The sequence below is a fragment of the Rhinatrema bivittatum genome, chromosome 4 (assembly GCF_901001135.1).
Source record: "Rhinatrema bivittatum chromosome 4, aRhiBiv1.1, whole genome shotgun sequence".
NCBI lineage: Eukaryota > Metazoa > Chordata > Amphibia > Gymnophiona > Rhinatrematidae > Rhinatrema > Rhinatrema bivittatum.
The window spans coordinates 376,680,337-376,694,558 of NC_042618.1; the positions used below are offsets into that span (position 1 = coordinate 376,680,337).

Sequence of the window (14,222 nt, forward strand, 5' to 3'; positions counted from 1 at the left end):
CATAGAGCTAAACCTTGAGGAACACCAGCGTTACAATGAAAGGTGTCAGATATCTGTCAAATTTTACTTGGTATATTCTCTTGTCTAGGAAGGATGTGAACCATTTTAATACTGTTCCATCTATCCCAATGTTTTTCATCTGTTGGCATAGCAGTGTGTGGTCTATAGTGGCAAATGCTGCTATAAGATCAATGAATACTAGGCAGTATGATTTGCCAGAGTTGAATCCTCGTAGTATCGGGTCAGTTAAAGAAAGTAGTAGGGTTTCTATTGAATGGTTTTTCCTGAATCCAAATTGATTTGGATAAAGAATCTCATGATCATCTAAGTGCTCCTCAAGTTGGATGAGTATTGGGGTTTTTTTTGAGTATTTTTGCTAGGAATGGTAGGTTTGATATCAGTTGATAGTTATTCCAGTCATCAACTCTCCCATTTTATTTTTTAAGATTGGTTGAATGACTGCTTATTTTAGTCCTTTAGGTATCAGGCCTTCTGTTAGTGATAGATTGATTAGGTTTTTTATTTTTTGTATAATTACTTGGATTACTTCTTTCAGGGAGTTCTCTAGAATCGGGTCTTTTGGATGCATGGAAGGTTTTAATTTGTTGATGATTTTACTTATTTCCAATTTGAAACAACTTCAAATAATGTCCAAGTATTTTTGTCATGTGTTTCTTCCATTGTAATTATTGTATCATTGGTTGTATTATGTGGGTATGTAATGTCAAGGTGCTTTTTCTTAATATACTTATATATATATATATATATATATATATATATATATATACTTAAATCCTTTGTTCATACTTCTGAAGGGACTTATCTTGGGCTAAGAGTATATGTAGATGATGTCCAATTTTATATTGAAGTGCAGCGGATTGGACCAAAACTGGTAAATTAGTGAACACCTGTGTGTCCTCTTTTACACAGTGGCTTCTTCATTCTAACAAGTTAGCCTTTATTGTAGAAACAAATGAAATGATAATTCAATGTCCTTAATGGCCAGATTCTGAAGACCCTTTCTATTGATGATGAGGACATCTGACTAGCATCCTGTGTGAAGACATTAGGAGTATGGATTGACTCCAATCTTTTTTTCAAACAGCATATTAAATCTGTAGTCAAGTCAGGTTTTTATAAACTGTGCATGCTGTGTGGTTTATAACCCCTTCTTTATAATGAGGACTTTCATGTAATAATACAAGCAATGATTTTGGCTCTTAACTGTTGCAGCATTGTCTATACTGTTTTGCCATTTACGTCTGTAAAGGCACTCTTATTACTGATGAGCTCTGCAGCATGGTTAGTTTCTGGGATTGCCCACTGTGAATATAAAAAAAAAAAGCGGAAGTCGATCCAAGATAGCTATGCAGCGATAAAAATGAAGGAGTGGATCGGTGTAAAAAGGACTTTATTAAATTCTTGCCCGACTCTGGCCAAGTTTCGCTCTTCAAGGAGCTGTCTCAGGGGCTACTGTGTGAGACAACTTTAAGTAGAATGATTCCAGTCAATGAGAAAACAGGTAATGCATATGGTATATTCTTTTCAAGCACTCTGCGGCTTCAAGCAATAACTACACTTTTCATGCTAAGTTTACAATGTGCGGAAAGAACCAACTTTCAATACTTTACAATATTCAAAAGCAATGTGCTTGTGGAGGTGTCAGCAGATGTTCTTGACAAGAATATACCATACACAAGAATATACCATACACAACTTAGACCCTAATGTACTAGCTAACTTCAGACCCATCTCGAACCTCCCATTTGTTGCCAAACTAACGGAGAAACTGGTAAACACCCAGCTCTCTGATTATCTTGAAGATCACAAGATCCTATACCCCTCGCAATATGGTTTCCGTAAATCACGCAACACGGAAACCCTCCTCATCTCACTTACAGACCATATTATTATGGGGTTAGACAAAGGACACTCCTTTCTATTAGTCCTGTTAGACATTTCGGCGGCATTTGACACCGTCAACCATACCATCCTGCTGGACCGCCTAGCAGATATCGGCATCTCCGGATCTGCCCACAATTGGTTCAAGTCATTCCTCAGTAACAGGACTTTTAAAGTGAAAATCAACAACAAAGAGTCACCCCTAACAAAATCAAATCTTGGTGTACCACAAGGTTCCTCCTTATCTCCAACCCTTTTTAACATTTACCTCCTCCCCCTTTGCCAACTATTAACGGAGCTCGACCTAATTCATTATCTGTACGCAGACGACGTGCAGATTCTAATCCCGATAACAGATTCAATTTCAAAAGCGCTCACCCATTGGAATAACTGCCTTCTATCAATCACTAATCTTCTCAACAGCTTAAACTTGGTTCTCAACGCCTCCAAGACAGAGCTGCTCCACATCTCCTCAAATGAAAACAATATCTCCCCTCCATCACCACACATCTCTCATATTACCTGTAAACAGGTCAGAGACCTTGGGGTAATACTAGACAATCGACTAAGCCTGAAGAAAATGGTCAACACAACCGCCAAAGACTGTTTCTACAGGCTACAGATTCTAAAACGACTTAAACCTCTGTTATTCTTCCATGACTTCAGGACAGTCCTCCAAGCGCTACTGTTCGCTAAAATAGACTACTGCAGTGCCCTCTTCCTAGGCCTCCCCAAATCCACTACCAAACCACTGCAGATGATACAAAACGCGGCAGCAAGATTGCTGACCAGTACCAGCCGCGGCGATCACATCTCTCCCATCCTCAGGAACCTACATTGGTTACCAGTTAATTTCAGGATTCTATACAAATCAATCACCGTAATCCACAAAACCATACATCAACATCTTCAACTCGACCTGGAAATCCCCTTCACACCCTACTCCTCTAACAGACCAACTAGAGATATTCTCAAAGGCACTCTGAAATTTCCACCCACCAAAGCCTCACGCCTCTCTTCGACCAAAGACAGAGCTTTTTCGATAGCTGGCCCATCTATCTGGAATAGCATCCCATCAAATCTCAGATTGGAGCCTTGCCTTTTAACTTTTAGAAAAAGCCTTAAAACATGGCTCTTTCACCAAGCCTTTGCCGATCCACCAGACATTCTCTAATTGCCCTTCACTCTTACCCGGTCTGGCATTGACACTCACAAATGGACTCTGACTCTCCCAGGTTAAAACACCTCTAAGCTTGTAACCGTACGCTTATGGTATCACTGGTTTATCTCCGGCCTTACCTTCCTTCCAGCTTGCTTGCAAGCTTCCAAGTTCTCTCTCCCTGTTGATTGTAACTTTGACTTATTCCTACCTATTGTTTATCTTTCGCTCACTTGAATTTGTTACTCCTTTTTATACCCTTGTTAAATGTAAACCGATCCGATATGGTTATTCACTATGAAGGTCGGTATAAAAAACTGTTAAATAAATAAAAAATAAATAAATCTTCACTGGCTTCCAATACAATATCAATTAAAATTCAAAATGTCACTGCAGGTACAAGTACTACTATGACTAAATGCTTTCCCTTGGGTTAGTGAGATGTGAAAATGATATAGCCCAAGTAGGAGCTTACAATCTTCTTAATAATCAAGTTTCTTCATTTAAAAAAAAGGGTTGACTGGGAGAATCACGTGATCATGAATTCTCCATTGATGCATCTGAGTTTTGGAACGCTTTACCTGAAAACCTGCATTTAAATGAATACACCAAATCTTTCAAATCCATGTTGAAGACCGTTTTATTCAAACAAGCTTATGCAGAATTTCTAAGTTAATGAATTGATATCTTGTGAGCCATACTTTGAAAGTCTTCTTTTAGATGTTAATTTTAGGTTGATTAAATTGTATTGTATTTTTATATATTTATGTATTCTAATTAAATTTTTCCATAATGTTTGGTCTTCTGTTTTTTTTATTGTGTATGTTGGAGATGTAAATCGCCTTCAGCTTTTTGCAATTAGGCGATCAACAAATAAATACATTATTTAATTATTTAATTTATTGAACATTTACAAACTGTATTTGCCTAGATGGCATTGTCCTCATTGTTCCTCCTCAGTCTCCTCTTAGAACTAATTCCATGTTAATAGGAGTAATGAGGTAAATATTAAAAAACCATATAGATGGATAACTCAAAAGTTACCCATCTAAATGGAACTATAGGCACATTCAGCCACTTATCCAGCTAAATTATTGCCCGATAAGTCATTATACAGTTATAATTTAGCCAGTTAAAAAAAGGGGCATTCTGGGGTATGACAAAGTTATCCTGCTAACTCAGCCAATTTTCAACTAAAAACGGCTAAGTTATCTATCTATTTATTTATTTATTTATTTGGAACTTTTTTTATACCGACATTCATGTGCAAAAGAACATATCAGATCGGTTTACAGCGAAACGAGAAACAGCATAAAACGAATGCATTACATTGAAACAAGGGATAAAGGTAACTGGGATCCAATCGGTACAGATAAATATTGAGTTCCTCCAGAGAGCGAGTAACTGTTATAAAACTGTTATGATACACCAAACACCGAGTAACTGTTATAAAACTGTTATAATACAGCAAACAACGAAACAACGGTCACATTTCTCTGAAATCTAAAATGGGGAACCAAAGCTAATTTCCAGCTTTATCCAGCTTTGTGTGGCTGAATAACATTTCACTTTCTATGGCAAAAATAAAACACAAATAGTGGGCCTGCAGGCCCAAACCTATCCTTACCACCCTCCCACCCAAACTCCAAATGTTTTATGGGGCTGAACTTGCCCGCTCCCTCCCCAAAGCACTCTGTTTTTGTTTTTAAAAAAATATCTGGGTCGCGAGTCCTTTCAATATGTTCCCCTCCCCCACCCACCTGCTACTACTTCCCAGCTTTTTTAATGTTTGCTTCTCATATTCCTCCTCCCCTCATGACACCCCCAACCTTTTCCCTACTATCCCCTGCCCGTACCTTAATTTTTTGTCTTTCTTCATCCGGAGCATCTGCCATTGCTATGCTACTAGTTTGGAAGCAGAGTGCTTTGGAGAGGGGGGTGGGCAAGTTCATCCCTGCAGGGCCTTTGAGGTTTGGGTGATAGGGAGGTGGGGACAGGTTGGGCCTACAGGCCCAAATTTTTGTGATGTACTTTTGCCACAGAAATGTTATTTAAACTGCTATATTCTTTTAAATATAGCCAGTTAAGTATAACATTATTCGGCCACACAAGGCCATATAACTTTATACATAACCAGTAATATTCAAAAGAATATCCGGTTATGTTGAAAGTTAGCTGGCTAATTTTAGCCAGTTAAGTTTAATTGGGGATATTCAGTGGGGCGTTCATCTCACTGAATATCCAGGACAAGTTATCCCATTAATTTTAGCTGGATAACTTGACCACTAAATCAGTGGTTCTCAACAGGTATGCAGGACACACTAGTGTGTCGCGAGGTCACGGAAGATGTGTTGCAGACCCAGCAGAAGGCTGCTCTTTCCTCATCAGTCTGGACAGGAGTTGGCTGATTTCTCCTTTATTGGGTATGACAGAAAGCTGCTCTTGCTTCCTTCTCCTCTTCTTGGCCCAGTATGAGGTTATTCCCTTCTCTTTCACCCAGATCATAGTGAGATAGCTTCAACTCCTGTTCATATGGGCCTGGCAGTGAGGCTGCTGATGCTCTCTTCACCCTATGGGTCCTGGACATGAAAGCAGGAGCATGAGGAAGAGAGGTGCATGCTCTATAGATCCACTGCTGACTTCCACTGCTGCTGCCTCATCTTCTTCCTCTCCTTGCTTCTTTCTCTCATCTGCTGCTGGTAAAGCGGGAGACTCTGGATTGGACTGAAGGCTTTTTTGCTGGCTGGGAGCCAGGAGGGTGAAATGTGCTGGGCAGGAAAGCCTTGGGAGATAGGGAGTCAGGAGTCTGCTGGGTAGGAAGGGATGGGGGAAAGGAGGTTGGGGTTGCTGGGTAGGGAGAAGTGAAGGAAAGGGGGGCTGCTGGGCAGGGAGGAGAGATGGAAAAGATGGAGGAGTGGGGCCTGCTGGGTTGGGGGAGAAGGGAGGTCAAGGGATGCTGAGGAGGATGGGAAAGAGGTGGTCAGAGGTATGCTAGGTAGGGAAGGGGAGAGGAAAGGGCAGGGAGAGTTGAGCAGGGGAGAGAAACTGCACAGGGAAGAGGATGCAGAGGTGGAAGTGTGTCGGAAATGTTGAACAGGGATATGAACATGTGAAGGGATACTAGAGTAGTTGGGAGAAATGAGCTATATTATGTCAGTTTTGAGAATATGTATTATTATTTTTATCATTGAATTTTCGTTAGTGTAGGAGGAAATGTGTTTCTGTTTCTAGTTCTTCAGTTTTGCACTACATGCAGAAAGTCTTCTTAGCATTTCCATTCCAATTTTTGTTTCCATATTTGTAATTTGTGATATTTTATTCTGTATTAGGTGAAGGTAGGTCTATCTGTATGTGTGTGACTGAAATGAGGTACTTTGCTAGCAAGTAGGGATTTCTATCAGTCTTATTTGTTGTATTTTCTCACTATGATATTGCACTGGTGGTGAACTGCTGCCTTTTCATAGTTAGAGCTATTGCTGTTTCATTTCTTGGTTAGTGCTGCTGTGGTACGGCAGGTTTGATAGACATACACAGAGTGGGGTTTGTTTGTTTTATTTTACAATGCACCTGGTAGTAGAGGGAGTTTTTGATGCTGTTATTAAGATGACACCAGAATCAGAATATCTTCTTTTTATGGTGAGTTGTACAGGGAAATGTCTTAGTTCTGCTCTGCACTCATGAAGCGGGAGATTCCTGTGGATGCAGAGTATATGTTTATATTTAGTCCCATGATGGTCATGTATTCAGTGTGTCATGCATGTGAGCATCATCTCTCAGGTGTGTCCTGATAGAAAAAAGGTTGAGAACCACTGCACTAAATGAACAACTGAATATTGGCCTCAATATTTCTAAAGCACTGTGCTAAAATATACTGTCTTCCTTTGCAGTTCAACCACACAGGAGAGGGAAGTATTTGCAGTCAAGCCATAATGCTGATAACTGATGGAGCTGTTGACACCTATGATACAATATTTGCAAAGTATAACTGGCCGGATAGAAAGGTAAGCAAAGCATTGTTTACTGTAAGCACAGTAAGTATATAGCATTCCACACAGTCCACCCAGTCAGTCTGTTTGTTGCATCATGAATTTCGTAGCGGTTTACAGTTAAAATGTACATAATCAAGCTATTACTATTGCCATGCAGGCAGTAAAATTGTGACTATCTGTGGTTTCTTGGACTAGTGCCTTCTCCCTTCTGAGATACACTGTTGGTACCTCCTGCCCCATACACTCCATTGATTACTGTAGCTGCTGCCTCTTGTTCTCAAGTTGTGCACACAGTCCTATTCTTCAACTACATTTCAAGTTCTCAAAATCATTACCAGTATCTCTGGGACTGGAATAACTTCTTTCTGGCCACTTTAAGCTGGCTCTGCCATAGCTTTCTACCCTACACCAGTACCACCTTTGTGTTTATATGAAATCCATATGATTCCCTTCACAAAATATAGATAGCAGCAGAACAAAAACCTAGTCATATTAGGTTAGTTTCAAAATGAGCAGCCCTGTCCACAGCATAGTTTGTTGGTAGTAACAGTAAAAACATGAAGATGAGATGTGCTTTACTAACATTCTGTTGAGAGAAATTGAAGTCAGTAAGTGCATTTCTCACATGAATAGAGCAACTGTAGCAACATTACAACCCCGTGCCTGATTTTACTGCAGCAACTGCATGTGAACAATTTTACGTTGATGCATATGGAATATCCTTTTGCTATTACTGTTTTACCTTTGTGCAGCTCTGCCATGCAGTAAGAGGTAGTACTACCAACTGCAAAACAGCAGACCGGAAGGATTTTGTATTTGTGACTCAGACACATATTCAACCCTTCCTTTCTACCCTAGTCTACTGACCCTTCTCCCCACCACATACACATACAGTACCAACAAATTCACCAGCCTCCTCTTCTTTCTGCCTCAGTGGTATATTTCTGCATGCATTTTGCATAATGTGTGCCGGATGACACATTGTGTATTCTTGTCTGGTCTGCGTGAAAGAGAGCATACTATGTCACTGACTAAGTGACTGGCTTACTTGATTCTGGTCTGCTGCAGCTGTGTACAGAATGCCAGGCTGTAATAACATTCCACTAGAATGCAACCCCCAAAAATGCAATCATTAATTAATTGGGTCACTTTCAATTGGGTTTACTATAATCTAAGCTGATTTCAATAGCCTCAGTCCCTGCCTTGCATAGTGTTCATGCTCTCTCCCACACTTCCCTCTACTTTTGTTCCTGATTTTCTCTTTCTTTTAAAGTATTGTTTCAGTTCTTCCTACCTGTCCTCATTGTCAATCTGTTACCCCTTCCTCACTTTCCTAAAATGTTCCTCCTATAATTTGTCCATGTACCCTCTGTGACACAAGAATTGCTCAGTTCAATCTCCCCTGCTAAGAACTATTCTAAAAGAGAACTCTAAAATAGTTTTGATCAGATTAGGCATGTGCAGAGTTACAGAGATGGTGAAATATTTAAAGCACAATTAACAGAGGTCATTTCTGTAGCATTTCACTGTAAATTGGAAATGATCTGATTCAATCCACGATTGTGATTCATATACAAGGATAGAAATATCTGGTGGTCCATCCCTGGCAAACTGTTTTTGGATAACAATCCTATCAAACACCCATATCAAAAGATAACACAACGAAAGCAGTTTTTGTTATTTTCAAGGCAGCATTTTCCTAGGCAAGTCTTTTCAGATTATAACCTATATCTGGAAAGATTTCTCCAGCCAAAGGTAATTTTTTTGTTAAAGATTTACTGTAAATGAATACTATAATCTCTTACCATTACAGTTTGCAGTTTCTGATAACTGAATTGTACGTTATGTGCAGAAATGCAACATAAAAAAAAAGAAACTGCCACAATAGTGCCATATTTAAAATTAAAAAGGACTGATTTTTAAAACAGATGTTTCTAAAACCACAAGCATCTGCAGGAATTAATTTCAAATGTTCATGTGTAGGAATATTCTTTACATATCTGTGATATACTTTTAGTACAGTATGTGGAACAGGTGGCCTGGCCTTATTTAACAGTCCAGTTCAATCCAGCTAATTATTTTTTGGGAGAAGGGGAGGTGCATTGATTTTATCATCACTGACCTGGCTGTGAAATATATTTTGAGACTGAAGGTTAGATTTTGACATTCTGCCCCGAACTGCATCATCAAATTGTTTGTTCAGTTCCCTGAGAAGTTCACAAATGTTGCTAGGTTTTTTTCCTAGTTTAAAAAATGTGTTTATCATGGCGTAGGGAGAAAAATGGGTGAATGGAAACTTGATTGGCCATCTCTTGTTTCTTAATTGCAATTTTTGTGCATTAATTGGAGCCATGTCATGGGATGACTCAAGATGTCTCTGTCTTTCCATAACATTTGATCAGTCCAAATCAATGTTTCCAGATATGAAATGGAATCTTTGTAATAGTAATTGTCAAATTCTGAACCTTTCCTCTACAAAAGAAGTGTAAAATATTAAACTAGGGCAAAGACCAGCACTAGAATCATTAAGTGGGTGTTTTTAAACAACTTACCATGATTATTAGTTCAAGTATATGCAAATATATTCCATAAATATTTAGTATGGATCCCTTTTGAGAAGGGGTGGGAGGAGAAGGGGATTGAAAACTGAACTGGGAAACTATTGCTCAGAAGGTACTATTTTTATCTTCTAACTAGAATTGTAGTTTGATAAAATTATTCAATAAGCAGGTTATTTTTGTGACATGACTTTATGGGAAAACTACCTTATTCTAAACTGAGACATTGCAGCCTATATTTTAAATATTGCTAACATGATAAATGTTCATACTTAAGTAGTAGGGCAAATTTGTATATTAACAATTTGAAAATGTCTCCAATGACTAGAGTCTTGTGCCTCTCCAGACATAGTGTTCACTGCAGGTAGAAGGATGAGTATCATTCTGTGTTAGAGATTGGTTAGAAGCCTTTACGTCCATATCTGAAAGGATTAATTAATCATGCAGTATAATAACATAGTACAATTAATCTTCATTGAAAGACTTTTGAAAATAATAGATTTTTTACAGTCTAATATTAAGGTAAATGTGAAATGCCTCAATTAAAATATGATATATTCATAATGTTATTAAACAAATAAACCTGTTCACCAAATTTAATACACACCATTTTTAGGAATGACAATAACACTTTCCATTTAATAGCTAAGTCATATATCTGCCAAAGGAAGGCATTTACTTTATAAAAGACTTTGTTTAATTTATACATATTTTATTAACAAGGTATATGTTGTGTTGTGCTGAGTCAGTAATCCATTGGATATAAAATATTGCACATAAAAATACTCATACTGACAAAATAATCCACAGAAAATATCCCTTTGCATATAAAATATTGTACAAGCCAGTTAATATTTTGAAAATAACAATATTGTGTATATATAGTTTTTCTGATGAGAGATGTATTAAATGGGTTTTCTGTTTTATGAGGGTTAATCTACAGAAAGGTACTGAATATATCTTTGTTGGCATTGTGACAACAGCCGAAGGAAAAATAGAAAGTTGCATTGTGCCATAAAAAGCAACAAAGCATCTGTTTTCCCAGCATTTGCATCACTATGGATGTAAAGCATTCTATAGAACTATAAGAACTTTCCTGTAGTAGCTAGTAAACCTGCTGATGTAGCAGGAGTGGAACATTAGTACAGCAAATTGGATGTTCTGACTTCACTATTGTCTGGGTTATTAAATTGATTTTTTTTTCTTAAGGAGAAGGAGATACTTCAAAGGCAGATGTTATTAGCGTTATATGCATTGTGCATTTTATTATTAGCTGCATCTAGTGGAACAAAAGAGTGGTTCCAGCCTTTTGTGAGCTACAACATGACTTACAACTGGTTGATTAGCTGTCTTTTGGGGAACCTAAGCAATATGACAAGAGATTGTGTAGCAAGGCCAAACAAAAGCACTTTTTTTCTGATCCTGGGATAAGAGGAAACTATTCATAGAAAGGGGAAGAAAGGCTCTTTGGGGCCTTGTTTTTTTGTGCAAGTTTTTATAATGCTTTTAAAAAACCCTTCTACGAAGCTAGCAGATCTCAGGGGTATTTAATAGGTTTGTCAAGGAAGGCTGCTAGATTTTCTACATATTGCTGTGCTGTTATTTTTAAAGAAGCAGCTTGAGGGATTTAGTAATATACTGAAATGTGAAATTTGTAATTATTTAAAGAGATAAAGCTATACATAGCCTTTGCTTACCCATTTACCCACCATAACACTTCCTCCTAGCCACCTCTTTCCTCCCAAAAAAAGAATCCATTATAGCTATTCTCAAATTAATGTTCTCCAATTAAAACCCTGAAAGATAATGATTTTATTATTTATTTTTAATGAAGTAAACTGGAGCATAAATGTGATGACTACCTGTCTTATTGTATCTTTACATTACTTAGCCCAAAAAATTAATAAGCAATTCACACATACAATTCTTAAACAAATGCAAATGCTTATTTGCAATGCTTATACATTCAATAAATAACAAAGCACATTCCATTATAAAACATTATTCTAAAGAAAGTTAGACCCTTTGATCCAGTTATACCTCTTCCTTACTTTCACAAGGGAATTAAAACTACTGAATCAATGCCATACAATATGTTTCTACAATTAATATAAACAAAACAACTTAAATTTAAGCAACTCCCTTATAGTAACTATAAATCTACTCTACTTGACCCTTCCCTCATGCAATTTCTCCCAGATCACTTTCTAAGGAGTTTCCCAAAGGACAATCTCCTTTGCATCAAACTTTTAAGAGTGATCTGTCCCATGCACCTAGACTGGTTTTAAAGGATCCTTGGCTGAAGACATCACGGGGCCACCAGAAACATCTGAGCCAACACTTAGCCTCAATAATGCTCCTTTAGCATGGTGTGTGGTGCGGATGTGCAGGAAAATTCACATCTCTAGATTTTTCCCCATGAATTTGGTTCATGGATTGCTTGATTTGTATGAAAAAAAAGAATCAAGCAATTAAAAAGAAAAAGAGAAAAAATGAAAACTAGTCCTCCTTTCCACCCCCGAAAAAATGTCAGGGCCAAGATCCCTCCTGGCCGCCACTTACCTGGTCCATGGGAATCTGCCAGTGGCAATTAGACCAAAGCCTCAGACTTACATAGGTTGAGGATATGGGAAGTCACCGCAGCCTCAGCCTACTCAAGGACAATGCCTCAGCTGAGGCCGGGGCCTGATCCCAGGCCTGACACCATAGCCCTGCCTGGAGACCGGGTCCTGACATGGGGCCTCGACCAAGGTCAGGGTCCAGACCCAGGCCGATGCAGAGACCCAACCCGGATGCCGGGTCAGGGCACTTGGATCTTGGCTTAGGCGGGCCCAAGCCCAGGCCCAATGCCACAACCAGACCTGGAGGCTGGTCACCGGTTCACAATAAGTTAACATTCATAATTATAAACAAACAGTATACAAGAACATAGAATAATATTATAATTTGACAGCATTTCTTCCTTAATTATTTATTGATTTTATATAATTGGGATAATTTTCAAACCTAACTACACAGATGCAAAGTTTACAAATTGTTTTAGCCATTGGCTGTGCACCAATTTTCAAAGAAGTGCAAGCAAGCTTTTCTCTTGAAACATGCCTTGGGAAAATGCAACTGCAAGATTTGCACCTGTGTTCTGTATAAGCATTTTTTCCATGGGAAACTGCAAAAAATGCCCACTCTATGGGCCTGATTTTAAAAAGCATTTACTCGAGTAAAAACCAGGTTTACTGGAGTAAATTCACTTTACTTGAGTAAGTGGGTTTTTGAAAATTGCTACAATATATGCCATTGACTTGTCTATAGGATTTACTCACATAAGTGCACTTTACTTGAGTAAATGGCTTTTGAAAATTGCTACAATAGTAGCTACATTTACGCATGTAACTCCTTTTGAAAATTACCCCCTATGTATTCTTTCAAGATTTAAAAAAAAAAAATGTGATATTATGATCACTGCTTACACTAATTATTCACATAGGCTTGGATTTTAAAAAGGTTACGCGTGTAAATCCCAGGGATTTATGCCCATGACTGGTCTTACGCACGCCGGGTCCACCCCGGGGATGGGGCTAGAGGCCCTCGGCACGGTGGCCATTTGCCGCTATGCCGGGGGATCGCGTGTTGGCAGGGTGCTGGTGCGTGCTACTTGTGCCTGACTCCAGGCAGGTGCAACAGGTAAAATTAAAATATTGGGGGGGCGGTTAGTTTAGGGTTAGTGGGTGGGAAGGGGTAGGAAGGTTAGACTAGGGGGGTAGGTAAGTTCCCTCTCAGGCCGCTCCAAAATTGGAGTGGCCTGGGAGGGAACGGGGGAAGGCTGCGGGCGTCGGTGCACACAAGTTGCACAATTGTGCACCCCTTTGTGCGTGCCGACTCCCGATTTTATAACATGCATGCACCTGCTTGCGCATGTTATAAAATCCTGCGTCCATGTGTGCATGTCGGGTAGCGTGCGCACATGGATGCGCGCGCGCAACTTTATAAAATCTACTCCATAGTAGCCTAGTAGATGATGGCAGAAAAAAACTAGGTGATCCATCCTGTCTGCCCAGTAATTCCTGTCTACACTTCCAAGGATAAATCTTGACTTCCAGCTATAAAAGGTGGCCACCAGTAGGATGACACTGCTTTTCCAAGATAGTGTTTGTTAATTTCTTCTATTGTACTCCATTCTCCTGGGAGAAGCATGCAAAATCCTCTTTTTAGTTTACACTCAGCACCTATCTAATCACAAGGTCTTACAATAATCTAAATAGCTTCCAACACCAGTGCAGCTATTACATGAACATACATCCCTACTATGGATGGCTCTCCACCACCACCAACCTACCTCACTAACTTGATTCCTATTTTGTTTTTACATAGTATTGACAGTGCATATAGCAAAAATAAACTATACATTTGATAATAGAGATCCCTGCTTTAAATAGTTTACAATCTAAATAAGAAGAAGGAAAGAGATACTTGATGGTGGTATTGTAAAAAAAGGTATATAATAGATTACAAAGGAGAGTATGGGTTATATGGAGTTAGTAGATGACTGAAAAATTGTGGCCTTTGGTGGGATGAGAAGATGGAGGACTGGCAGAATTGATAACATTTTGATTTGAT

At 38.8% G+C, this 14,222-nt stretch overlaps 1 protein-coding gene across 3 annotated transcripts in view; it reads left to right on the forward strand.

The window, feature by feature from the left end:
- Window positions 1-14,222, forward strand: part of CACNA2D3 (calcium voltage-gated channel auxiliary subunit alpha2delta 3) — a 1,571,161-nt gene that overhangs the window by 898,550 nt on the left and 658,389 nt on the right. For all 3 annotated transcript variants that reach the window (XM_029600901.1, XM_029600903.1, XM_029600904.1), the window contains one exon: window positions 6,949-7,062. In XM_029600901.1, the coding sequence (XP_029456761.1) occupies window positions 6,949-7,062 (114 nt within the window). The remainder of the gene's footprint in view (window positions 1-6,948; window positions 7,063-14,222) is intronic.